Genomic DNA, 26076 nt, shown 5'->3' on the forward strand with positions numbered 1-26076 from the left:
AGCACTGATACGTGAGGAAGCGGTAATGGCGCACTTGCGTTGTTGTTTGTTGGTATCTTCACGTGAATGGCCGGAGGGCGGTCCCGCACGGTCCCGGCCGCTGCCGTCGACGCCGCTCTGTCTGTCTGTCGTCCATTTCTTTTCTCGGCTGTGATGCGCCACTCATCACCTTCCCTTTCCATTCTCTTCTCTACCGGGAGTGCAAGATAAGCGCGCGGTGCTGCAACCCACCCACCCACTTGTGACCGTTTCCTGGTGACTCACGCCTGGCAGCATCCACGCTACTGCACCAACACGCGTGTGGGCTGTGTCGTTGGACACCCTCTCCCACAGCAGCATCCCTCTAACGCAGGCTCCTCCTGCTACCGACTCGCCACCTTCCCATCTTTCACTGCCCACCCAACGCACCGTCTCCTGCATAAAAAAAAAATGACCAGCTCTCGCGCTACCAGCAACGCGAAACTGGTGAAGCACCATCAGAGGCAGCAGTCGACCGCACTCGCCAGGTCCTCGGCGAACAAGTTCACGCTTAGGCAGAGCCAGTTCGAGCGGCAGCGTGAGGAGGAGCAAGTGCGAGCGCAGCAGCAGGCGGACGCGCCAGGGAGCACGAGCTGCGCAGTTGGGGATGGCCTCCTGTCACGAAGCGGCCACGGGCGGGGCGCCGGCGGCTACACTGCATCGGAGATGGAGGTGCGCGACACCCCCAACCCCTTCGCACGCAGTCGCAGCGCCCCTGCAAGCGGGACCTTCTCGACCACGACTCGGAGTGCCACCATGGGGCTCGAAAAGATGCAGGCGCGCACCACGCGCACCACCCGCCGCATCGACCGCTTCAACCTGACCACCAGTGCCGGCTCGGAAGCGGCGCCGTCACCATCCTTGCTCATGGGTGTGCGGCGGGTGCGAGAGGGCGAGGGGCGTGGCGTGGCCGGCCTCGCTGCCGAGGACCGTGAGGAGGGCGGCTTGGCGGCCCCGCCAGCTAAAGTGACGCGGGCGGAGCGCTTTCGTGAGATGATCTCGAACAGCAAAGGCCAGCGCGCACAGCTGCAGCGCGAGCGTGCGGAGCGTGACGCGACCACCGTGCAGCTTGATGCTGAGATCAACAGCCTTCTCCACCTTCTGCCGAAGCGCAACAAAGCCAAGGAGGAGCAGGAGGCGTTCGCCCAGTCCGGCACACCGGAGGTCCGCGCCCTGCTCGATTCGTACCGGCGCAACCACCAGGCGAAGTGCCTCACGCTAAAGTCCTCCGGTGCCTTCGAGGTGCGCACGCTGGTGGATGCAGCTCGCAGCACAACAAATCGATCGGCGCCTTCTGCGCAGACAGCTGACCCGACGGCACCGGCGAGCGCCACGGCGCGGGATGCGGCACCGTCGTTTCTGGACGCCGCAGATCGCGCGTTGCTGGCCCGCGTTCGAGCTGGCGCCGCGTGCTCGTCGGAGGACGGCATAAACGAGGTCGCCTCCACAGCGGGCGCTCGCGTCGGGGCGCCATCGATGCCGCGGCAGGCTGCTGCTGACATCGCCGAGGCGCGTGCGATGGTGATCCCCGGCGGCGGTGGCCGTCCGGCGAGCTGTGACGACTTCGACTTGATGATGCACACCTTTCAGATGGACCCGCGCCGCGCGCACGCTGTTGATCGCACGCTGACGGAAGAGGAGGAGGCCGCCAAGTCTGCACAGCAGACGCTGTTGAAGGAGGATCGGGAGCAGGTACCATTGCTGCACCTGCAGGAGCGCGATCAGACACAGCTGACACGAGGGGAGTGGGTCGCCCAGGGCGGTGATATTGCCTTCCACATGGACGACGATGCAGAGAACGCCGGGGCAGACGAAGACAATGTAGATATCCCGTCTTCCTACGAGGGCGACAGCGACGCCGACGTCGACAGTGACGAAGCTGCGGTTGTGGCGGAGTCGGAGCTGGGCGAGGATGAGGAGGACGCAGCCGTGGAACGTGTCAGCGGCTCTGCCACACTCGACCGCCTTTTCGAGCAGCTGGAGCAGGTGGCGACGTCTGAGACGGAGAACGCGACGTCACGACCGCAGCGGCTGCACGCGCTGCTCGTGCAGCTGCACCGCTACGCTGCGCATCACGTCGTGGAAGTGACGAAGGCGTTTCGGTTCGTCCTCGTCGAGGCGGAGCGTAGCTTTCTGCGAGGTACCCGTCGAGGTGGCATGCGCCGGTCCCTCCTCGTGTACCTCTACGCCATATCGAAGATCTTTCCGACTTCCGATTACCGCCACGCCGTGATGACGCCGTTCCTCTTGTTCCTGTGCTCAGCCCTGATGCAGATGAAGCTGGACTCGCTCGAAGCAGTGCACAGCTACCTGGTCCTCGCCACCCTTCTCCTGCACTGCCTCAAGGCGGGGTCTGGACGGTTCTGCGCGGAGGTGGTAGTGGCAGCTCTCAACGTGCTGGCGCTGCAGCTACCTCGTGTGGCACTCGAACCAGCGCGGTACCAGGGCACAGTGCTGCCGATGCCCTTGCTGGAGCGCACCGAGCAGGCTCTGCTGGTCTCCTCTGCGGCCGCTGCCACGCTGTCAGAGAGCGATGACACCACCTCGCAACGACCCCCGTACCAGGTGGGGCTGTTCGACACCACTCACTCACCAGAGCGTCTTCTGCTGTGTGCGTACCGCCTGCTGGAGGAGGTGTGCGACCTGCACCGCAGCACCCCGGCCTTCCCCGTTATGTGCGCTCGGCCGTTTCTAGCCCTGGACGCGCTGCTGTTGCGGCCGCCGTCGTCGTCAGCGGCGTCGGCGTGGACGCCGTCTGTGCCCGTGCGTCTCGCCCACGAGGTTCTCACGGTGAAGGTTAGGGACATGGCCAAGCACGTCGAGGAGCATCGTACACCACTTGCGATGCGCACGTTCCGGCCGCGGCCCCTGCGCCAGTTCGACCCGCTCCTCGCAGAACGCGAGGAGAACGCTGCGAAGACGGAAGTCCGCCTCATGAAGCGCGACATCCGCGAAGACAAGAAGCGACTCATACGCCACCTGACGGCCGAGGCGACTGTGCAGCGGCGGGCGCAGGAGAAGCGGCACGCCATAACCGACGCGCTGCGCGAGAAGCGTTACCACAACGTCATGAGCCAGCTGCAGCAGCAGCAGCACTCAATGAACGTTGTGGAGTCCTTAAAGGCACGCGCCAAGTCCAAGTCGCGCAAGGGCCTAAGCGGTGCGCCAACCACGTCCTCGCCCGCGGAGGCAGGCAAGGAATGACAGCGCCTGCTGACACTAAGCCTGTGCGCATGTTTCGGTAAGCAATAAGTGTGCGTGCGTACGTGTGTGCGTGTGTCTTCGATTAAAGCGTGCTCCTGTTTAGCAAGTAACGAAGGAAGTTTGCGAGAGAAGAAGAGCGAGGCCACCCGTGGCGCGATGGCGCGTCGGCCTCCCTTCACGGAGAGGTGCGGCAGCGGTGCGGAGGAGAGTAGGGGAGGGCGGGATAGCGACGAGGTCGTCGAGGAACGGTCGTGTGATGGGCCACGCTTCTTGGGAGGCGGTCTGCACTAACGCCACTCTCCGCTAAAGCGCGCAGACCGACTGTGGTCTTGCAGGTAGTCATCATCACCGCGACGGTGCGACCGGCGCACCCACGCATACACAGACGGAGACCCTCCATGACGGCATGCAGTGCACGCGCGCAAGCAGCGGCGGCTGTTCACACGGTTGTCGTATCTCTAACAGCGAGGAGAGAGTGGTGGAAGCACACCTGTGCCCTCGACTCGGCAAGCGTCTTCATCGTGCATACAAGTGACTGCCCCCCCCCCAATAGATACACAGCACGTGCCTACCCTCTTCGCTGCGAAGCACGACTCTCTCTACATGTGTACGCAAACCTGCCAGCCCCCGTCTCGCGACAGTGCATCACCTTCCTCTCATTTCGAGGCATCTATCTATCTCCACTGTTCTGCTGCCCGCCTCTCCGCCACTCTTTCCACGCTCCTGCGCACCAGTTCCAGCCCCCCCCCCCCTCCTCCCCCTTCCCGACCCTTCCTACGCGAGCAACTCAGCACCACCACCACTGCAGCCACACGCGTGTGCACCAGATTTGCCCTGCGGTGCCTTCTCTCAGTGCGCTCTCCAACATCCTAACCGTGTCCGCGATGTCCGCCAAGACGGCCGCCGCCCCGTCGGAGCGCAGCTTCGTCGATCGATTTGTGCGCAGTCACGCCGGTGCCGCCACGGCCGCCGGTATCCTTGAGATTGGCTTCTTCCACCCGTTCGACACGATAGCGAAGCGGCTGATGGCAAACAAGGGCTCCATCATGCGCGGCTCCACAGGGGAGACGGCCGCCAACCTCAACATAATCGTCTTCAAGAAGCACGCCGACGCCGGCTTCCTTAGAAAGGTGGTGTACCTCTACCCGGGCTCCCTGTACGCCACCGTGTACAAGGTCTTCCAGCGCGTGTACAAGTTCGCCGGGCAGCCCCTCGTGCGCGACTTTCTCAGCTCCAACTACCGCGACGGCTTCAAGCGGTACTTTGGCGAGGCGCACAAGGTTATGGAGGACGCGACGGCCGGCTGCCTCATCGGCCTTGGCGAGGTCTTCCTGCTGCCGCTGGATCGGCTGAAGGTGCTGAGCCAGACGAACGAAGCCGCCATGCGGAGCGGTCTGCTGCCACTTCTGCGCCAGGAGGGCTTCCGCGGTATGTACGCGGGCACCGTGGTGACGATGTGCCGCAACGCCCCCGGCTCGTTCTGTCTATTTGGTGGCACGGCCTTCACGAAGGGGTACATCTTCGGCCTCAGCGACTACCGCCATGCGACTCTCTTCCAGAACATGTGCGCCTCCACCGTCGGCGCGTGCGTTGCCATCGCCATCTCTAACCCGATGGACGTCGTCAAGACTCGTGTGCAGCAGCAGACGGCCGCCGAGCGTTGCAGCGGTATGGCGATGGCGACGGCGATGCTGAAGGAGGAGGGCATGCTGTCCTTCTTCAAGGGCCTCACGCCGAAGATCATCGCCTCGGCGCCGAAGCTGATTTTTGCGTACACCATGACCGAGTTCTTCTTCAAGGTGATGAACGACTCTAAGAAGCACTGAGCACGCCCCCCCCCTTGCACGCATGGACGTGCGTGCGTGGCTGCATCCTTCTCTTCCTTCTCCGTCCCACCGTCTCCTCACGCCGAGGAGAGCAGTGCTGTGTGCAGCGGCTTCTGCCCCTTCCACCATAGAATAAAGACAGCACGGGCGGCCAAGAGAAACGTCCAAATACGCAATGGTAACTGGAGCGCGGTTCGTGTGTGTGCGTGTGCGCGCCCATAATGGGGACATGGATGCGGTGCGACCATCGAGTTGTGCCGATGTCATTCACAAGGGGGCGGAAGGCGCTCCGGCTTGAACACCTCTTCACCCTCCCCCGCCCTCCGTAGATCGCGTTGGACTGGCCGCCATTTCTGCCGGACGGGTGACGCTGCTATGACAACTCGTCTGCCAGTCACCAGAGCATGGGCGATGGGCAGGGGGAGGGAGGCAGCCAAGGACTCTGCAGAGATGCAGCGGTCCCTCTCCGCCGCTGTCTCGCGCCGACACGAGAAAGCAGGGGTTGGCGGGCGACGCAGCGGAGGAGACGCATCCTCACACTGAGGAAAGAAGACGGCAGGCTACGATTGCTGCCCTCCCCTCCCTCCCTCTCCCCTATCGCCTCTGCGTCTGCCTGATTGGACTCGTTCATTCTTCCGTTTCGGTCTCATTTGCTTTCTTCTTCGTCTGCGCTTGACGGCGACACTGGACGGTTGGGAGGCGATGAGGGGGCGGGGTGGTTTAGCGAAGGTGTCGACGCAGCGGCCATGCAGGACGATTGCTGATAAGGCTCAGTGATGCGCACCGACGCGACCTGCACCTCTACCTCTGCCATCACCCCTCTCCATCACGCCACGGAGTACACCTCCCTCTCCCCTTTTTACAGACATCTGAGTGACACACACGCGCACGCACACGTGTGCACCGACGCTTTAAGAAGTGTAACCCGAGCAGTGGACTGAAAGCTTTCGTCATTCTCTCTGACACACACCCATACACGTGCACGCGTGCATGCCCACATGCATTGGCGAAGACATGCCTTGGGCAAGGGATGCGGACGACCAACTCTCGCGCGCTCTTGCCCTTCCCTACCTCCTCTGCTTCCGAGGCCAGCAGGTGCGTGTGCACCGGCCCCTGCGGAGACCATCCTGTAAACGATGCACGCGCAAGTCCATCATTATACCACACATTCCACTGAGCCCCCACTACACCCCATCTCCCTCTCTCTCACGCTGAAGGCAACGTGCCAGACACAGAAAAGTATTGTGCATCCAGCTGTGGCCTTCATGGTGCAGAGGGGGCTTCGCTTCCGCTGAGTTTCGACAGAAAAGCAGCTGTGCATGGGCTTCTCGTGTATAGCGGAGCCTCGCGCGGCCTCACGTCCGCGGAGATCATCAAGGAGTAGATCACCTACGGATCGTACCTCATGAGCTTCGAAGACCGGGGAGAACACGGAGGTCCTGCTACGCGCGTGGACATTGTGGGTGCAGATGGGCGCAATTATCATGGTGCTGAGGGAGAGGGTGCGGGCGTCGGAGGAGTACATCCGTCGCCTCGAGGGCACCGCTCACAGCGCCTGCCTCGAAGCGGTTCTCAACCGATTGATGGAAGTCGCCCGCGCCCACTGCCGGGAGACGACGCGGATGCGGACATGGGACGCGCTGCGGCAGGTGTGGGAGGGCACGGATATCGCCGCCTCTGAGGAGCTCCATTGCGGGCTGATAAACCCACGGAGGCGGACCCGCGGGCGCTCGCCCGCATCTCCTCCTCCGTGTTCGACACGAATGCACGCACGGCGTCGCCGCAGGTCGGACACAGCGTGCACCAGCTCACTCTCGAAGTGCCATCAAAAGGTCGAGCGGATGGATACACCGCAGGCTGTGGCCGAGCGCTACGCAGACGGACGGCTTGGCCTCACGTTCGTGCGCGCGCTGCGGCGCCGTATAGCACCAGCCTCAGGGTACACTGAGGCTGTGCGCCGCGATCGCAGCGGCGAGCCGCGGATGGGCACTGACAACGTGCCGAGCAGCTCTGTGGAGGCGGTGCAGCGCTGCCTGCAGCGTTTGTGCCAGCCCATCGTCTTTTATAGGTGCGACGCCGCTGCGCCCATGTCGTCAGCCGCCGGCATCTCCCCGAGCTTCACGACGATGCCGTCGACGCGAGCGCTCTTGGTGAAGCCGCACAGCCAGAGCAACTTCTACGCGGTAGACCATGTCACTGCTGTGCACCTGCTGCAGGAGGCTGTGTGCGAGCGGGTCGTGCACAGTCGCTACGGCGTTCTCGGTGTGCGCATCATGAAGCTGCTGCTGCAGCACCACTTCCTTGAGGAGCGGACGCTGGCGGAGCAGTCCATCGCAACGTACGTCAAGGTTCGCGAGGTGCTGCACCAGATGTTCAAGGACGGCTTCCTGCTTCAGCAGGAGGTGCCGCGCACCTCGGCACTCGTCGAACGGTCCGCCAAGGCGAGTGTGTACCTCTGGGGGCTGAGCTGGAGCGCGACGCTGCTGCCTGTGGTGCGCGAGCGGCTCGCGAAAACGTTGACGATTGCGTGGGCGAAGCTCCGTGAGGCGCAGCAGCAGGCGTCCGCCGTCGCAAAACATGCGGCCGGCGGACGCCCCACACCCGCAGCTGGCAGCAGCATCAACAGCAGTGCCGCTCACGCCGAGGAGATCGAGGCGCAGTGGAAGTATGGCATGTCGCGGAACATTCAGCAGGCACTGCAGGCCCAACGCGCTGTGACGGGGCTGCAGAGCTGTGTAATGTCACTCATGCGGCTGCTGCTGATTGTTGATTTTTTTTTTTTTAAAGGAGTGCGTCGCACAGTAGAGCGGCAGACGAGCGTCGGCGTGGTGGGCGTGGCGTCTCTCTCTCTTTCTCCGTACCGTTGTTTTGGTTGCCATGCGCGCCAGGGGGACGGAGCGGTGCGGCCCGCACGCCGTCCGTCGCCGCTCTTCTCTCCGTCTTGTGCACCCGCGCGCGTGGTGCGTGGTGCGTAGGCGTGCCGCCCGCTCTGGAGGCTGTGTGAAGCGATGAACATAACGACTAACGAAACATGCGAAGGTTGTCGCGCACCGCACATCGTCTCACGTCCTGTCCTTCTTTCTCTCTCTCTGTGTGCTCTCCACCGCGTCTGTACGGTGGTGTTGCCCACTGAAGGCAGCGCCTCCTCACAGGCGGAGGTGTGCGTGTGTGTGTGTGTTTGTGTGCTGAACCAATGAAACACCGGCAAGTGGGAGGCGGAAGGTGCATCGGCGTTGCCACCATCTGCGGCGGTGTTTTCGGCCACACATGTGGAGGACGCATAGAGTGATGGAGTGGACGGACCGGCTCGCCGCTTCCCACGCTTGTGATCACCTCGTGGTATTTCATCATCGCCATCGCTCTTCGTGCCTCTCGCTCTCTGCTCCTCTGTAACCGCTGGTGCTGCCTCGGCGCAGTCCCGCTGCCGCTGTTCGGGCGCGTCGCCGAAGCTTTCGTAGCCGCTGCCTCCCCCATCTCTGAGTTGCTCACTTGGGGGTGGTGGCCACACCCACACACAGGCAGTTTCGATTCGTGGCGTTGCGTGGCGACGCAGAGGCGAGCTGAGTTCTCAGGCTGCGCCGTCTGACATTCACTTGCGAGCGTCCGATGCAGCGTTTAACGCGTCAACGACACGCGCCGCCCGCCGCTGCCGGGAGAGCGGAGGATGCAACCGTGCTGCCGTCCCTCAAGAAAGACCCTCTGCCTGTGCGCAAGAGGCGGGAGGCGGCCACACGCAGCGCACAGCTCACCGATCTATTTGACAGTCTCTCAGCTGCGGATGCCAGGGCGCTGCAGAGCACCCAGCTCGGTGAGGATTTCGCGGATGGCTTCACTAATGAGGGTGCGGAAGGCCTTCTTTCGGCAACGCTGCTCTCGCGGCGGCCGCCGCTCTCGACCTCAGAGCCTTCCGACCACGCTGCGAATGGTGTTAGCAGCTCGTCGACTGGTGGATTAGTTCTTCGAAGTAGCGGGGTTGCTGCGCTCTCCACCAACAGTTATGGTCTTCCACGCCCGTTTCACGAGCAGGCACTTGCCGTGCGGTCGGTGGAGGTCGCGACCACCGAGATGCAGTCGACACTGCAGCAGCTGCAACACGACCTCGCCTTTCACGCCAAGAGACGCATCGAGGCGGAGCGCGAAGCGGGCGGTCACTTGGCCTCAGCTCCCCGCCCCCGCCCATCGGGTGACTCGGAGTCCGTCACCCCACTGCGGGCTGAGACGACGGCTGCGCAGCAGCGCCGCGTGGCCGACCCGGATGTGCTCTCCGAAGCTGCTCGCATTCAGCGCGCTCGCGCCGCCGCGGCCGATGAAGGTCTCTCCGACGACCAGTCTGTCGAGGACTACGGCGTCGACTGCGAGGTGCCGCGGCTGACTTCGGACAGCTGCTTGGCGGACGAAGTGGCGGCCATAGCGGTGTGCATGGCGAAGATAAAGGAGTCCGCCAAAGTCATGTACGACACCGAGGCCGCTGCGCCGAGCACGTCGACGGCGCCATGGTGGTGCTCTGCGCTGCACATGCGGGACATGAAGGCGTCCGCGGCCCGGCTCGACTACCATGCCCGCACTGCATTGAGCTGGTCGCACCGCTCGAGGGAGCAGCTGCTCTTGAAAGCGGTCATGCTCAACAACGTGTCGGTGAGCACGCGCACGCAGCTCCTCGAGCAACAGCAACACTGGCAGGAGTTCCAGACTCGACTTCGCGATGGACAGGAGACCGTCATGCACCTGCAGGCGGACATCGCCCGATACCAGGCGCGTGTGCAAGCTGAGATGGCGCGTCGTGCTGCCCTGCAGGAGGAGCTGCGCCTCTGCTCGCAGGAGAGGGGCCTTGTTGACCCTGGCGAGCACAACCCACTGAAGGCAGAGCTGGCGCTGCTGCTCGAGGAGCGCGAGTGGCCCTCTGATGCACTTAAGAAGGACGCGAGCGTTGTGCTGGACTGGCTGCGGTCCGTCTCGACTACTCTCGAGTGAGTCTCAAATTCGTGCGGCGGTGCGAGCAGCGCGGCAACGGGGAGGGAGTGCGTCTCTGTCTCTGCGCTCGTGATGGTGGTGGTCGTTGCAGCATCCGGCTGCGCGCACTTGCCCCAGTGGGGAGGGGCCGCCGCCTCCTCTGCGAGGCGCTCGCCGTTTCACGCATTTTCTCCCATCCATGTACAGCGTCATGCTGCGCGGTGTGCGCCCGCATCGCACCGACATGCAGAGTGCCACGTCTTGGCACTGCGGCATCTCTCTCCAACTCAACACAGCACATGCCGCGCCCTCTCTTCTCTCCACGACTCCAATGCCGGCGTGCGCGCATCGCTTCAGCCCCGCCGCGTCCCTCGTCGTGTGTCTCGGCAGACACGAAGTCCTCTTTCCGGTTTCGGCTCCTGCGCTTGCCGCAAAGAAGTAAGGGCAGCACACGCGCGCGCTGTTGGGGGTTTCCACACGTATTGCCCGCCGCCGTCTCTGCGTCGATGTTCCTGACGCCGCTGCCCGCTGCCAAAACGCATCCCGCCACACACTCTCCCTTCTCTCTCTCTCTCTCTCTCGCCGCTGCTCCCCCCCCCCCCCCCCCCCCCGCGCATGCGGCTTCTGCAGCCCTTCGCTTCACCTCCGTGCGCCGCCCACCGAGGGAACGCCGCTCCCCGTCAACCCACCGCTCCCACCACCCGCGCCACACAGAGAACCGAAACACAGTAAATGAGCGTCTCTTCGCCACTCGATGGCGGTGGAGCGGGCGGCACCGTAGTGCAGAGCTCTGCTACTCACAGAGGCGCCAGCGCGCCGGCGAATACCACCGCCGCTACCGCAGAGCCGCACACCCCGTTGTTCACGGCTGCCGAGAACGCAGAGCTCCAAGCAATCGAGGCGGAGTGCAACACCTTCCATGAGTACGAGCGGCAGTATCAAGAGGTGCTCATGACGCTAGAGGGAGATGACGTCCTCGACAAGTTCCGCGCGGAGTACGAGGGCCTCCACAGCTCCTTGCTGCGCAGTCATGAGGGCGAGGGCCGGCTGCTGCGCAAGTGCACAGACCTGCAGAGCGACATCGATGCCTGCGCGGAGAAGGCGGTTGCGGCTGCTGAGATGACTCTGGGCGATCGTGACACCATCGCCAACCTCAAGAGTGAGACGGAGCGCACCTCCCATAGGTTGACGGAGGTGCGGGAGAAGGAGGCGCAGCTGAAGGAGACGATCGCCACGCTCAAGCGCGAGATCGCGGTGCAGCAGGCAAAGGCACAGGATCCGATCGAGATGCCAGAGCAGGAGGCGGCCTTACAGAGTCTACGGCGCCTCCATGAAACACTGCAGCGGGAGGAGGAGCAGCTGACGCAGCAGCTGCGCAGCACCTCTCTTGACATGGCCGCCACGCAGCGGCGCATCGCCACACTGGTGAGCAGCAACTCCGGCAATGCCGCTGAGCTTCGTCTGGTACGCGAGGCCATCGTGCAGAGTGAGGAGGAGGTGCAGAGGGTGCTGCAGAGTAAGTCTATGAAGGAGCAGGAGCTGCAGGCGGTGCGCGACACGATCGCTCGCCGTATCGCGTACTACACCTCTCAACAGCACACCCTCGAAGCGCTCGTCGAGGACCACGAGCGCAACGGGCAGGAGCTGCGCGACGTCCGGCAGGAAGAGGCGCGACTGACCGACGAGTACCAGGGTGTCTGCCGCCAGCTGCAAAACGTCAACACGGCTCTGCAGGAGTGCAACGAGGAGCATGATCTGTGGCAGCGACGCGTGTACGAGAGGGCGGCGGAGCTGCAGGCGCAGCAGGCCGCAGTCGCCTCCGTGCACAGGCGCTACGTCAAGGCGCAGAAGGTTGTCGAGGCTCTTCAGCGGCGCAACGCGGTTACGGAGGTGCAGAAATCGGAGCAGGTAGAGAAGCAGCTCGACGTGGCGGCGCAGCTGAAGAGCGAGGAGGCCGCTCTCGCCCTTGCGAAGCGGGCAGCCCACACTGCCGCGCAGACGGCAGTGTCTGTCAGAGGGGAGGTCAACATTCTGCAGCAGCAAATCACCGGCGAAGCGGCCGAGCAGCATCGCAACGCTGCGTGGCTCGCGGAGAAGCGTGGGCAACTACGCGCGCTCGAGAGCGTGTTGACGTCATTCGAGGAGCACATCCAGCAGACCCACCGGGAGTTGTACGTCGTGACGCAGGAGGCAGAGTTTAGCGAGGCGAGAGCGAAGAAGCAGGCCTTTGCGTGCGCGCACCTCCTCAGCAGCATTGAGAACAAAGAAGCGGAGCTGGCCCATTACGAGGGGAGTCTCACCGAGGTGGAGGCGCGCATCAAGCAGCAACAGGTGCTGCTCGAGTCGATGGTGGCGGAGCGGAACACGTACACCTCGCACTACAACCAGCTGAAGCAAGGCCTCAGTGAGCAGCAGCATCGGTTCTCACTACTGCTGGCGAAGGTGCAGTCGATGCGCAGCTCCATCCAGAAGCGGGGGAAGGATGTGAAGCTCGAAGTGGCACACATCCAGCTCCTGCGGCAGCAGCGAAAGGAGCTTGAGGCGCACGTGACGGACTACCAGCGGCGGGCCCACACGAGGCAGCGGTGCGCCGATGCGCTGGGGCAGGAGATACAGCAGCTTCGCGCGGTTCTCAGCGACGCAGCGGACGAGACGGCCCGGCAGCAGCGCCGCTGCCATGACGTTGTGCATGAGAAGGACAGGCTCGACCGCCAAGTGACGGACCGCGCCACGGAGCTGCACGCGCTGTACGAGCAGGCCCGCACGCAACAGTCTCTTCTTCAACACCACGAGCGCCTCTACAACGACCAGGCACGACAGCTGGAGCACCTCCAGTACCAGACGTTGCAGTTTGCGCAGCAGCTGGAGCAGCTGCGTATGTTCGTCGCCCGCCTGCCAGAGTTGCGCGTACTGCTGAACAACGCAACGCGTGAGCTGCAGCGGGAGAAGGTGCGGGTGCAGGCGCTGCTGGATGCCGCGTACCACCCCGTTAATGTGCACCCGTACCACGAGGTGGCCTCGGCTGAGCCGGAGACGTATGCGCTGCTGCAGCGTGTGCAGAAGCTGCAGCGGGTCCTGGTCCAGCGCCGGAATCAGCTAGAGGAGAAAGAGGCGGCTATCCAGTCGGTGGAGCAGCGCTACATGAAAGCCAAGGCCACCGTCGCGCACCAGCCCGGGCCGGAGATCGCGGAGCAGCTGACTGCCTATCAAGAGAACCTCGTGAAGAAGGGCCAGCATATGCGGCAGATGCAGGAGGCCCTCGAGTTCTTCAGGTCGCAGACGGACCAGTTCAAGGCTCGACATGACGTACTGCGAGAACGGCTAGCGGAAATGGGCAAGACGTACGCGGCGGGCCGTGCGGAGGATGAGAGACGCTCCAGAGCAGGCGCTTTGACAGGCGCCACGTCCGCCACGCCGCGCCCCGACTCGCCATCCGTGACGGCTGAGCCCGTCGTATACCGCGGCTTTGTGGCACCTCCGCGCGCCACGATGAACACCGCTGCCACGTCAGCGTTGCTCCTCGCGCCACCCCCGATGAGGGAGTAGACCCTCCTCTTGGGGGAATCCCCCAGAACACGTGACAGCGGCAGTCTCGGTGAACGCGCTGAGTACGACGGCCCTTCTCACGCAAAGTGCGACCGTCCCCTTTCCTTTTACCTCAGCGTCATTCTGCTGTTGACGGTCTACACATGATGTACACGTATCCTTTTCTGTGTCCCTCTCCGTGGACGATGCCCCTCCGCCCATCAGCGCCATCATCGCCATTATTGCCAGTTGCACCACAGGCGTGAGTGAGAAGGGGCGGCGAGCCGCGATGGTCCGGCTCGCTGTGTTCCTCATGCGTGGTGTCGCTGCACACGGCTTCTCCAAGGCGGCAGGAGAGAGAGGCGGTGCGGTGCGCGACACGTACGCCACTGCACACACACACACACACACACACACACGCACGCATCTCTCTCTCTCTTTCCGTTGCTCTTGTTTGTTTGTCCTCTACGCCCTGTGCCCCCGGGTGACGAGGTGAGGGGAGGGGGCGCACACATCTCCGTGCGCGTCATCACGCGGCCCAGCGGCCCCCCTCTCTCTCCCTGCCAATGCCGAACCACTTCTGGCGGTGACAGGGTGAGGTGCCGACGACGTGGGGAGGCCCGAGCGACGTATCGCTACGGGTGTCGGCGGTCAGGCCCTGGATAGCATTGCGCCGAAGCCACCTGAGTCGGTGCACGCGTTTGAGCCATCCACGCCATAGGCAGGGCGGCGGCGTGACTCGAGCGTGTCCCACTCCCGCCCCTCGCAGTGTCCACTGGTGGTGCGGGGAGCGTGCATGCCGCCGCGCGGGGGATGGCACCAAACGGCGACCTGCGGAGCGGGTGTGTGGGTAGAGTTTGAGGCAGGGGCCGTGTTCTCGGATGAATGCGTGGGCTCATTGTGGTGTAGCGCGTGTGTCTAGCGCTGCTTCGCACCTCGCGATGGGTGCCCGTGGCAGGGCCGACGGCTCGAGAGAGGTGGCTCACTCGTGTTGTATGGCAGAGAAATGAGCACACGCGGAGGAACACAAACTTCTCTGTGAAGAACTCGACATGCTGCGTCTGTCGTTGTCTCGGGGTCTCTCTTGCGCAGTTCGACAGCGTTGCCCTCCTTGTGGAGGAGAAAGCACGGCATAGCGTTGCGCGGCGCGACACTTACGTGGGCGAGGGGGACGGCATGGCGCTCATGGGCGCACGCGCACGGATTCCTCACTTGTGACCCACCATGGCCCCCCCCCCCCTCCCCCACATGTTCGCGCGTGCGCGCGCAGAGATGCACGGTGGCTACCGGCGCGTCTCTCTCCCTCCTCTCTGACCCCTTTTCTCCCCGCTGACTCCCTCCCTCTCTCTGTCGGCGGCCGTGCCAGGACATCCGCAGACCGTTGCGGTTCTTGCCTTTGCGCTCACACACGCATCAAGGTACACGCACCTGGCCCACCGTCCTCTCTCTCCCTCCCTCTGCATCTACAGGCGCCAACGACATCTGCCCGGCACGGCACTTCTTTTCGGCCTCACGACGGCACAGACGCGCCTGCAGCGCACATCAAAAAACGGGAGCGAGTCCGTCTTGTGTGTGTGTGTGTGTGTGTGCACGCTTTCGGTTTCTCACTTCTGCGACCTCCGCGCACACAGCGGCGGCACACCGGCCGCTTCACAGCTCTCTCCCGCCTTTGCCTCGCATCTCGCTCTCGCGGCCTCTCCGCGGCGGTGTCCTCCTGCCCCTCTCTTCGCCGAGGCGCCATCTCTCGTTGCCCCGCCTCTTGCGTTGAGGAACGCAGCCCCGCCCCGTCATGCTGCGCAGGTGTCTCGCTCAGGCCTCCACGGCGCTTCGGTGTGGCAGCACCGCTGCGCTGGCGGCTCCCTTCGCCCCTTTCGGGTGCGGCGCCACCCGCACAGCTGCCGTGGATGCTGTGGCGTGCTCGCGGCTGGCATCGAGCACGGCGGCATACCCCACGTTACGGACGAGCTGCCGATGGCAGTCGACAGGCGTCACGCCGTGGAAGAGCAGCGGCAACAGCGGTGGAGGCGGCAACGGCGGCCAGCAGCAGGGACGCACGTGGGTGAACCCGAACGCTGTGCCACCGGGCGAGTTCCTAAAGAAGTACGCACGCGACTTGACCGAGGAGGCGCGCACGGGTCGCCTGGACCCCATCGTGGGGCGCGAGGAGGTCATTCGACGCACCATCCAGGTCGTCTCGCGGCGTACCAAGAACAATCCGGTGCTGATTGGTGAGCCTGGCGTCGGTAAGACGGCCATCGTCGAAGGGCTGGCGCAGCGGATCGTGAAGGGCGAGGTGCCAGAGAGCATCAAGGACCGCCAGGTGTACGCGCTAGACATGGGCACCCTCGTCGCCGGCGCCAAGTTCCGCGGCGAGTTCGAGGAGCGCCTCAAGGGGGTGCTCAAGGACACCATAGAGTCGCACGGCAAGGTTATCTTGTTCATCGACGAGCTGCATACGTTGGTCGGCGCCGGCTCCTCCGGCGATGGGTCGATGGACGCGGCGAACCTGCTGAAGCCGTCACTAGCGCGCGGTGAGCTGCACTGCATCGGCGCCACCACCTTGGACGAGTACCGCCAGCACATCGAGAAGGACGCCGCGCTGGCGCGCCGCTTCCAGTCGGTGCTGGTTACGGAGCCCACCGTGGAAGAGACCATCTCCATTCTGCGCGGCATCAAGGAAAAGTACGAGGCCCACCACGGCTGCCTCATCAAGGACGAGGCCCTCGTCTACGCCGCCGTCAACTCCCACCGCTACCTCTCGGAGCGTCGCCTGCCAGACAAGGCCATCGACCTGATCGACGAGGCCGCTAGCCGCCTGCGCCTGCAGCAGGAGTCGAAGCCAGAGGCGCTCGACCTCATCGAGCGCGAGCTGATCCGCCTGAAGATCGAGGCGGAGGCGGTGAAGAAGGATAAGGACGAGGTGGGCAAGGAGAAGCTGGAGAACTTGTACGAGCAAATTTCGCAGAAGCAGAAGGAGTACGACGCACTCGAGGAGCGGTGGAAGAAGGAGAAGAACCTGTTCCAGACGATCAAGCAGCGCACCGAGGAACTCGACGTGCTGCGGCACCATCTCGAGCAGGCGATGAACAGCGGCGACTTTGCCAAGGCGGGCGAGATACAGCACAGCCAAATCCCCAACCTGCTGAAGCAGATTGAGAAGGACAAGCACCTCGCCAGCTCCAAGAACTTCATGGTGCACGACAGCGTCACCTCAAAGGACATTGCTGAGGTGATCGCCCGCGCGACCGGCATCCCGGTGGCGCAGCTCATGACGAGTGAGCGGGAGAAGCTCATTCACATGGATGCGGAGCTAAAGAAGACGATCATGGGCCAGGATGCGGCCATCGAGTCCATTACGAATGTGGTGCGCATCTCTCGCGCCGGCCTGCACTCGCACAAGCGCCCGCTCGGCTCCTTTCTGTTCCTTGGCCCCACCGGCGTCGGTAAGACGGAGGTGTGCAAGAGCCTCGCCAAGTTCCTCTTCGACGACGAGTCGTTCATCTGCCGCATCGACATGAGCGAGTACATGGAACGGCACTCGGTGCACCGGCTGATCGGCGCCCCACCAGGGTACGTCGGCTATGAGGAAGGCGGCGAGCTGACAGAGTCGGTGCGGCGTCGCCCTTACCAAATCGTCCTCTTCGACGAGTTCGAGAAGGCTCACCCGAGCGTGTCGAACATCCTGCTCCAAGTGCTGGACGAGGGGCACCTGACCGATAGCCACGGCCGCCGCGTCGACTTCAAGAACACCATCATCATCCTGACCTCCAACATCGGTGCCGACGTCATCGCCCGCCTGCCGGAGGGGAAGCCGAGCATCAGTGCGATGCCGGCTGTCATGGAGCAGGTGCGACAGCGTCTGGCGCCCGAGTTCATTAACCGTCTCGACGACATCATCATGTTTAACCGCCTCAGCCGCGAGGACATCCGCAGCATCGTGGAGATTTTGTTCGCACAGGTGCAGAAAATGCTGACGGAGCACAACATCACGTTGGAGGAGTCCACGGAGGTGTACGACTGGCTCAGCGTCAACGGCTACAGCGCTGTGTACGGTGCGCGGCCACTGAAGCGTCTCGTGCAGAGCGAACTGCTCAACCAACTGGCGCTGATGCTGCTTGATGGCCGCGTCCGCGAGGGTGAGCATGTGAGGCTGTCTGTGCAGGACGGTCATGTCGTGGTGGTTGCCAATCACGCGCTCTCTCCTGAGAAGGGGCCGACTGACGAGCGACTGCTGGATCAGTGAGGCCCCACCCGCACATGGGAATGCGAAGGGACGCTGCCGTCGTCACCACCACCCCTTCGCTCCCCGCCGCGAATGCCCGCGCCAGCGCAGCCGTAGCACGGGGCAGCGGTTACTCCGTGCTGATCTCTCTGAGCTTTTATTATAGTGGCACTCGGATAAGCGTGTGTCGGTGTGTCGGTGTGTGTGTGGGGGGGGGGGGCTGGCGAGAGCGGTGGGCGGTGACACCTCTTGCTCAGGGTGGACACGTTATGACGTCCTCTTCGCTCTTCGCCTCTCCCACCACCACCACCACCACCACCGCGAGGCAGCGCCCCCCCCCCTCTTGCGGGTGCGCCGCTGGTACAGTGCGTGTGTGTGTGTGTGTGTCGTCGTCGTTTGTTGTGGTGCATTTCGCGTTTTTTTTAGCGCTGGTCGTCGGCTGCCTCGGCGCTCCTCCTCCTCCTCCTCCTCCTCCTCCTCCTCCTCCTCCTCCGTGTATCGCTGCTTTCTCTGGCATCATCATTATTATTAGTCTTAGTATTAATATGATAAAACCGGCCATCGCGAAGGTGCACACACGCGCGTGTGCGCGCCTTCTTCGCTCACATGATCCAAGCATTCTCCAACTACTGACACCACCGTTACGGTGCACGCATGGATGCGGGCATGCGAGCGTGAGTGCGTGAGAGAAGAGCGGCAGAGAAAGAGATCTGCGAAGTGATCAACGTAGCGGGTACGGTTACCCCCCGCTGGACTGCTGTCTTCTGCCAGTCCCTCGCAGTCTTTATCCCCTCGCTGCAGCTTGGCCCTCGCTCCACAGAGATGGGCAGCTGTCCGCTTCTGTACAGGGTCATCTGCGGATGCGGCACACCCTCTCGCTCTCCGTGCACAGATGCATTACGCTGCACGAAATCGAGGGGCATCCTCGTGCACTCCTCTTGCGACCTCCGTCCTCCTGCTTCCCTCTTTTCTTCTTTTCCTCTGCGCCGGTACGCGTGCGAACCTTTCAGCATGCGACGGCGGCGCCATCGCGAGTTGCACCGCTGCGCAGCTGCACTTTCCACCGGGACTCGGCTACGCGAGAGCAAAGCGTGGCCGCATCGAACAGGCAGCGCTTCAGCTTTCTTGGCGCCCTCGCGGCGTGGCGTCGCGAGTATGACGAGGGTGCTGCGGAGATGTCGTTAATCTTCTCCACCACGTCGCCACCTCCCGTAGAGATCGCCGTGGACGACTCGCGGTGGGACGCACTTGCTGCGGAGTGCCAGAAATGCTCAGAGAGCCTCTACAAGTGCAAGCAGGAGACAGAGCGGATTGTGCAGTCGATGGACGCTGTGCTGTTTTGTGCTGCGCTCGAGGCCACGCCACCATCCGTGTGTGGTGCCCGTCTTTTGAGCAGTGCTCCACCTCCTCTCTGTTAGCGGTAGCGGGTGTGCGTGTCGGGGGGGGAGGGCGCACGACGACAGTGTCTCTTCTCCCTACACCTCTGGAGAGTCCTTTAAATACCCGTCCGCCCACCTACCCACAGGTGTCGTGAGCGCCTGTGCGGCACCTTGCTCCCCCACCCTCCAAACCTTACAGCCTGCAGTGAGGTTGTCATCGCTCTTGCAGTTTTCGTCGTCGCTGTTCAAGCGCTGTTTGCGCACCCCCTCGCTCTCTCTCTCTCTGTAGGCGCCCCGCTTTATCGTGTGCTGCTCTTCAGTGACTTCGGTCCTCGAGACTCAGGTCGATCTGCTTATAACACGTCTCTGCTACTGCTGCGCAGACATGTGAAAGTGCTTAGAGACCCATCCTCTTCCCTACTGCGGTCCCCCTGCGTGCGGCGCTACCGGCCACACTCAGCATATCCTCCGTCGGTGTCGCCTGCCTCTCTTTCTGTGTTGCTCGCTGAAGCCTCCCGTGCTGTGCCCTCAGCTGGTGTGCCACGAATCCGCGCTCAGGGACGCGGGCCCACTGTGCTTCCCTTGGCAGCGTTATGTCGCGTCCCTTTCATGGTGTCTCGCGTGCCCAAGGACACGTCCACTAACCCGCCGTTCTCTCGTTTTCTCGTCTACCCGACCCTTGTTATGTCAACGTCACGCACGCACACGACGCACACTCAGACGGAAGCTCTCGCTGCGCACGATTCGCGTCTCTCGTTCCCATTCGCCTCCTCATCGCCTTATCGCCCACTGCAAGCACGCTGCAGAGGCTCGTGAGGAAAGCCGCCACGGCGACTGGCGCCGACGGCCGACCCGGGCCGCGCCGTCTCGGAGACGCTGCTTGAGCACGGCTGCGCGATATTTTTGGCCAATGCGGACGGCGCCTCTGTAGCGTCGCGGGCGGATGAACTGCACAACCACAGCGCTGGCGCTGAACACGCGTCTCGTGCGAAACAGTGGGCCACTGCCGCGGCGGCATGCAGGAATGTGCTTGGTCGCGTGGACATTCTTGTGTGCCACGCCGGCATCAACATCACGGAGGACTTGGAGAGCACGACGCTAGATGTGGGGCGCAATGCAATAAATGGGAATGCCTTGGACGCCTTCCTTGGCACCCACACTCTGGTGCCGCTGATGAAGGCGCAGGGGGGAGGGGTGGGGGCGGAAGCATCCTGTCTGTCGCATCCATGGATGCGTTACGCGACACCGCGATGCAGCCCGCGTGTTGCGCCAGTGAGGATGCAGTGCCTCTCATGTGCAAGTCCGTGGCGCTGGAGCTCATTCCCTCTAACATCTTCGTGAACGTGAAGCGCCTCGGCACGGGCGACACACCGATGGATGAGCACCTAATGCTTCTGACGCACCAGCACCCGGAGAACCTCGGCGAGGTCTTGCCAATTGGGCGCCTTCAGCATCCGCACGTGATCACAGAGCCAGTTTCATTCTTCGACTCAGACCGCACCTCATGCATGTTGGGCGCAGACGCCAGCATCGACGGCAACTCCGCAGTGAAGTCTCACGTGCAGGCAGCGCATCGAAACGCCAAAGCAGCATATAGACGAGAAGGAGGGTGATGGGCCGGACGTCTGTGCCCGTGTGGGCGCACAAGCCTATTCGCCTTCTCAAGTCCCTCGCCACACGCACCGTCTCTCAACTGTCTGACTTACCGCCGAGACACAGCTGTCCACCTCTGCTTTTTCTTTTCCGCCCCTTCCATCATCGCCATCGGCTGACTGTGCAGCGCTGTCGTCGCCACTAATGCGAACCGCACAGACGTACGCGGCCACTCCCACCCATCGCGGCTTCCCTCTCTGCCCGCTCATCGCCGACTTAAACTCTTCGCATTCCAGCTTGTGCGCGCACTTTTCCTCACCACCGTTCAACGCAGCTCCGCGTTGCATCGACATGCACGCTGTCCGTGCTTCCTCCTCCTCCGTCATTCTGTTGTCCCTGCGCTTCCTTGTCTCTTCCGTTACTCGCCATTTCCATATCTGTGCGGATGCGGTGGCCGCGCCTGACTGCGGTGGTGGTGGTGGGGGGGGGGCACCACCGTTGCCCATGCAGGCAGTGTGCCCGAACTAGCGGGTGTGGGGCAGCCGCGGGGTGACGGTGCTGCGCGACGACGTGACAGGAGTGCGTGGGCTGCAGGCTGTGTCCGTGATGTGTGACCCGGTGCTGCAGCGCCGACGCCTTGGTGTGTCCTTGCACCATAGCGACAGACAGCAAGGTGGCGTGCATCGGAATAGCACGGAGGTGGGGTTCACGCCTCCGTTTCTGCTCTATCACAAAGACTTCGCTGAGGCGTACTGCGGATTTGAGCGGGGGACGGTGGGGTACACTCGGCCACTGGCGGAGCGCTCTATCATCCGCGTCGAGGGCGATCGCAAGGTATGCTGCAAGTCTGTGGACACATTCTTGCCGGCACACTACGCTACCCGCCGTATCCTGCGGCTGCCACGCTCCACCCGCACACACGCTTACGGGCGCACGTCTGATGCCCCGCCTTCGCAGTTGATCCACAACGCGTATCGCTCTTTCCTTTTCCTCTCTCCGCCGCCCCCTGCTCTTCCCCACTACTGTGAGTGTGTTCCGCTGCCACAAATTCCCTGGTGGACCTCTACGCCAGCCAAGCGCTGACCCTTCCTGCTGACTTTCACCCCTGTAAGTGCCGCCCGTCTTCCCCAGCGCGCCAACATGTCCGCCAACCCGCTGCTTCAGCAGAGCCCTCTGCAGTACCAACACCCGCCCTTTGACCAGATCACCATGGAGCACTACGCACCCGCTTTCGAGCAGGGCATGGCGGAGCAGATGGCGGAGATCGAGGCGATCAAGTCCAACCCTGACGCGCCCACCCTTGAAAACACAGTGGTGGCACTGGAGCGGAGCGGGGCGCAGCTTAAGCGCGCACGCCTGGTCTTCCAAAACCTCTGCTCTGCACACACGAACCCGGAGATGCAAAATCTCGAGCAGGCCTACGCCCCAAAGTTCTCCGTCCACACAGACAAGATCTACCTCGATGGTGCCTTGTACAACCGCATCAAGGCCGTGTGGGACGAGCGTGCCAGTCTCGCTGGTGAAGACTTGCGGCTGGTGGAACACTACGAGAGGGAGTTTCGCAAGGCCGGCGCCGGCCTTCACGACGCAGACAAGGAGAAGCTGAAACAGGTAAATGAGCGCCTCGCTACCCTCGAGAGTGATTTTGCCAAGAAGGTGATGGGCACGCGCAAGACCGCCTCGCTCGTCGTGGATAACGTTGCCGAGCTGGAGGGCCTCAGCGAGGACGAGATCGCGACGGCTCAGATGGAGGCGGAGAGCCTCGGCCACCCCGGAAAGTACGCATTGATTATCGTGAACACGACTCAGCAGCCACTGCTAGCGTCTCTGAGGAGCCGCGAGACGCGCCGCCGCCTGTTCGAGGCGAGCGTGCAGCGCGCCGCACGCGGTGACGAGAATGACACGAGCGCCATCATCGTGGAGATTGCGCAGCTGCGGCTGAAGAAGGCGAAGCTGCTCGGCAGGAAGTGCTTTGCGGAGTGGCAGCTGCAGAACCAGATGGCCGACCCGGCGTCCGCGGAGGCCTTGCTGCGCGATATGGGCAATGCGGCGGCGTCGAAGGCGAAGAAGGAAGCGGCTGACATCAAGCAGATGATTCGCGAGGAGGGTGGGGACTTTGAGCTGGCGCCCTGGGACTGGAGGTACTACGCGGAGCGAGTGCGCAAGCAGCGGTACGACCTCGACGAGAACGAGACGAAGCCGTACTTTGAGCTAAACAACGTGCTTGAGCGGGGCGTGTTCTACACGGCGGCAAAACTGTACGGCGTGACGATGCGGCGGCGCACGGATCTGCCGGTGTACCACCCCGACGTGCTGTCGTTTGAGATGTTTGACTGCACGGGTGAGTCTCTTGCCATTTTCTGCCTTGACCCCTACGCGCGCGCAAGCAAGCGCGGTGGTGCGTGGATGACCTTCTATGTTCGCCAGAGCTCCCTCCTTGGCCAGAAGCCGGTCGTGTACAATGTGCTCAACATTGTGAAGCCGGCTGAAGGCAAGCCGACCTTGCTGAGCCGCAGTGACGTGACGACGCTCTTCCATGAGTTCGGCCACGGACTGCACGGCATGCTAAGCAACCTCAAGTACTCGACTCTTTCCGGCACAAGTGTCGCCCGCGACTTCCTCGAGTTTCCATCGCAGATCAACGAGCACTGGGCAATGTACGACGCCGTGTTGAAGAACTACGCCCTTCACTACGAAACCAAGGAGCCGATCCCGCAGGCACTGGTGGATCGCATGAAGGCGGCCGAGACATACGGCGCCGGCTTCCACACCATTGAGGTGGTCAAGGCGGCGTACCTCGATCTCTGCTGGCACCTGGTTGCGGAGGAAACGGCTTTTCTACCACCGGCACAGATGGAGGAGGCGGCGATGAGGTCCTTCGGTGTTGGGATGACCGAAGTGCCGCCGCGCTACCACAGCGGGTACTTCATGCACACTTTCTCTGGCGGATATGCCTCGAACTACTACGTGTACCAGTGGGCGCGTGTGCTGGACTGCGACGGGTTCGAGTGGTTCCTGGAGAACGGCGGGCTGACGCGCGAGAACGGTGACCACCTGCGTGCGTGCGTGCTCTCTGTGGGCAACTCGGTGGACGCGAACGTTGCGTACGAGAAGTTTGCCGGCCGCAAGGCAAACATGAAGGCGTTCCTGCGCATCAACGGCCTGCTGGACGAATAGTCTCGTCGGTGTGCGTATGTGCGCGCGCAACCCCGCCTTTATGTATGATTTGTTTTTCTCTTTTTGACGTTATTCGTGCTTCTCGCGTGTTCGCCGTTAAGATGTCAGCGCGGATGGGGGCGGGGGCTGAGTGGCGAAGGCGCCCGCATTGCCGCTCTCGACTCTGCGCTGTGAACTTCTCCACGCGACCGTCGACGTTGCAGTCGCGACCCTCACCACAGTCAGTTGCACTGCCTTTCCATCATGGCATCTCGTGCAGTACGCTTCCTTCTACTTCTTTCGCCTGGTGTGTGGGCGTGTCGGCGAGCGTATCCGTACTGCCTGCTTGGTGGCCTAGCGCCCGAAGCCGTCTACAAGAGGTGGTTGTGTGGACACCCACGCGCGACCACGCAGGACCACACACCATCCTCTCTGCGGCCTTTTCCGCCTGCTGGCACTTCTGCGCGCTTTAAATGGGCAGCATCAGTGGGCAGCTCGCCACGTACACACGCCCACGAAACCCGCCCTTTTTCTGTTGTGACTCTTTCACCCCATCCCCTCGTGCGTTTCTCCGCCCTCACGTCACCCCGTACACACGCACGACCCCCCCCCCCCTCCCTCCTCCCCCACGTTCCATGCTTCTCTCTCTTTCCTTTTCATCTGTTCTCACTGTTGATCAAGTGTGTCTCTATGTGTGAGTGTCTCTACTTTTCAATCAGACGCCGTTCTCTCCATCCCTTTTCAATTTTTCACCATCGACACAAGTGTGTATTGCAGCGCGCTGCCTATCGTCTTCCTTTTCTGGTCCCTGCCTATCAGAACACCAGTCTGCACATCTTTGTGTCAAACTATTTCGTGCACTCGCCGCACGTAAGAAACAGTGGAAATCACCTTCCCCCGTAGCGCGCCACGGCACGCCTCGCAGCTGTTCGCCGTCCTCCCTGCGAACCTTACAGCACTGACGCGCACCTTCTCCTCAGCGCAAAACCGCGAGAGCCACCTTTCCCCTCCGCTCCCACTCTCCTCCTTTCCAGCGTCTTCCGACTCTGTGCTTCTTCTCTCTCATTCCCATTCACGCTCTTTCTTCCTCCCCCATCTGCTCCCCAGGTTTGTGTGTGGGTGATGTATCCCCCCCCCCCCCCTCCTCCCCCCTCCTCTAGCTCGCACGCATGGAAGATGCAGCACCTTTGCCCACACACCGCCCGCACCCCCACCCTCGCACTTCCTGTCACACTTGCTTGTGTCGATAAGTCGCGCATCGCTGTGCACGGCCCCTCGGCGCCTGTTAGTGTGTCGATTTCGCAGCTTGGTTTTGCTTTCGAATAGATCAGAAGAAAACAAAAAATCAGAATACCGCAATACAAGCCGTCAGAACAACGAAGCCACCTCTCATCCTTGCCTCCCTCTACGTACACCGTTGTTGCCTTTTCCTTTTCGTGGCTGCGGAGTAATCTGTACATCTGTGCAGACATACTCGCCCCCCCCCCCCCCCACACACACACACACAGACATCGACAGACTCACGAACCGAACGAAACGCACGTGAAGAGAACAGCGCACGGGTGTACGTGCCTTCTGCGAGACTCTCTCCCACTGCACATCTTCAGTTCCCCTCTCTTTTCCCTGCATCGTTTTCCCCCAACAGGTGCTCCTCTGCGCCGTCTCGGATTTTGTCGAGTCGTCGTGAAGTCTCGCCTCGCCTTTCGTCTGGCTCGGCCTACGCCGTCGCCCCGTTACTCTTGACCCGCTCAGCGGGAAAATAGCTCGACATCTGTCCTCCGTGTTTCTGCGAGTGTCTTGCTCTCTGCCACCCCCCTCCACGCTCCCCTTCTCCCCTCACTCCCTCGGTGCGTCTGGTGGTGGTTGCGTTTCTCTTGTAGATTCTTCTTTTTGTAGTTGTCCCCTCGTTTCCGACTCCTTTCTTCTTTCACCGGCATAGAGCCTTGTGTGTTTGCACGCCTTCCGTGTACGTTGTCATTACTGCGTCACTCGGCTGCAGACACCCCTTTCCGTCGATTATATATACCTTTCTTTCGCCCTTGTTTGGTACCCCTGTACCCATTCTTTCTCTCCTCTCCCTCTATATTTATTTTGTACATCCGCGTCTCTTCCTGTCCCTCACTCCCTCGGTGCGTCTGGTGGTGGTGAAGGTCAGGGTCAGGGTCAGGGTCAGGGTCAGGGTTAGGGTTAGGGTTAGGGTTAA

The 26076-nt window shown here is 62.6% G+C and overlaps 9 protein-coding genes across 9 annotated transcripts; all 9 read left to right on the forward strand.

Moving 5' to 3' along the window:
- Positions 1-429: 429 nt before the first annotated feature.
- On the forward strand, positions 430-3222 carry LMJF_02_0660 (conserved hypothetical protein; the record flags this gene model as incomplete). Its single annotated transcript, XM_003721623.1, has 1 exon — positions 430-3222. One exon carries the CDS (start codon positions 430-432, stop codon positions 3220-3222), a length of 2793 nt encoding a protein of 930 aa, XP_003721671.1.
- Positions 3223-4106: 884 nt separating this feature from the next.
- Positions 4107-5048, forward strand: LMJF_02_0670 (putative mitochondrial carrier protein; the record flags this gene model as incomplete). Its single annotated transcript, XM_003721624.1, has 1 exon — positions 4107-5048. One exon carries the CDS (start codon positions 4107-4109, stop codon positions 5046-5048), a length of 942 nt encoding a protein of 313 aa, XP_003721672.1.
- A 1841-nt stretch (positions 5049-6889) lies between these two features.
- On the forward strand, positions 6890-8023 carry LMJF_02_0680 (conserved hypothetical protein; the record flags this gene model as incomplete). The annotated part of the gene is made up of 1 exon (XM_003721625.1): positions 6890-8023. One exon carries the CDS (start codon positions 6890-6892, stop codon positions 8021-8023), a length of 1134 nt encoding a protein of 377 aa, XP_003721673.1.
- A 631-nt stretch (positions 8024-8654) lies between these two features.
- LMJF_02_0690 (conserved hypothetical protein) lies at positions 8655-10019 on the forward strand (the record flags this gene model as incomplete). Its single annotated transcript, XM_003721626.1, has 1 exon — positions 8655-10019. One exon carries the CDS (start codon positions 8655-8657, stop codon positions 10017-10019), a length of 1365 nt encoding a protein of 454 aa, XP_003721674.1.
- A 711-nt stretch (positions 10020-10730) lies between these two features.
- On the forward strand, positions 10731-13544 carry LMJF_02_0700 (conserved hypothetical protein; the record flags this gene model as incomplete). Its single annotated transcript, XM_003721627.1, has 1 exon — positions 10731-13544. The coding sequence occupies one exon, from the start codon at positions 10731-10733 to the stop codon at positions 13542-13544; it is 2814 nt and encodes a 937-aa protein (XP_003721675.1).
- Positions 13545-15312: 1768 nt separating this feature from the next.
- On the forward strand, positions 15313-17766 carry LMJF_02_0710 (putative ATP-dependent Clp protease subunit,heat shock protein 78 (HSP78); the record flags this gene model as incomplete). Its single annotated transcript, XM_003721628.1, has 1 exon — positions 15313-17766. One exon carries the CDS (start codon positions 15313-15315, stop codon positions 17764-17766), a length of 2454 nt encoding a protein of 817 aa, XP_003721676.1.
- Positions 17767-18920: 1154 nt separating this feature from the next.
- LMJF_02_0720 (hypothetical protein) lies at positions 18921-19163 on the forward strand (the record flags this gene model as incomplete). The annotated part of the gene is made up of 1 exon (XM_003721629.1): positions 18921-19163. One exon carries the CDS (start codon positions 18921-18923, stop codon positions 19161-19163), a length of 243 nt encoding a protein of 80 aa, XP_003721677.1.
- A 1187-nt stretch (positions 19164-20350) lies between these two features.
- On the forward strand, positions 20351-20737 carry LMJF_02_0730 (dehydrogenase/oxidoreductase-like protein; the record flags this gene model as incomplete). The annotated part of the gene is made up of 1 exon (XM_003721630.1): positions 20351-20737. One exon carries the CDS (start codon positions 20351-20353, stop codon positions 20735-20737), a length of 387 nt encoding a protein of 128 aa, XP_003721678.1.
- Positions 20738-21857: 1120 nt separating this feature from the next.
- On the forward strand, positions 21858-23894 carry DCP (putative dipeptylcarboxypeptidase; the record flags this gene model as incomplete). The annotated part of the gene is made up of 1 exon (XM_003721631.1): positions 21858-23894. One exon carries the CDS (start codon positions 21858-21860, stop codon positions 23892-23894), a length of 2037 nt encoding a protein of 678 aa, XP_003721679.1.
- Between the last annotated feature and the right edge of the window lie 2182 nt (positions 23895-26076).

The sequence above is a fragment of the Leishmania major genome, chromosome 2 (assembly GCF_000002725.2).
Source record: "Leishmania major strain Friedlin complete genome, chromosome 2".
NCBI lineage: Eukaryota > Euglenozoa > Kinetoplastea > Trypanosomatida > Trypanosomatidae > Leishmania > Leishmania major.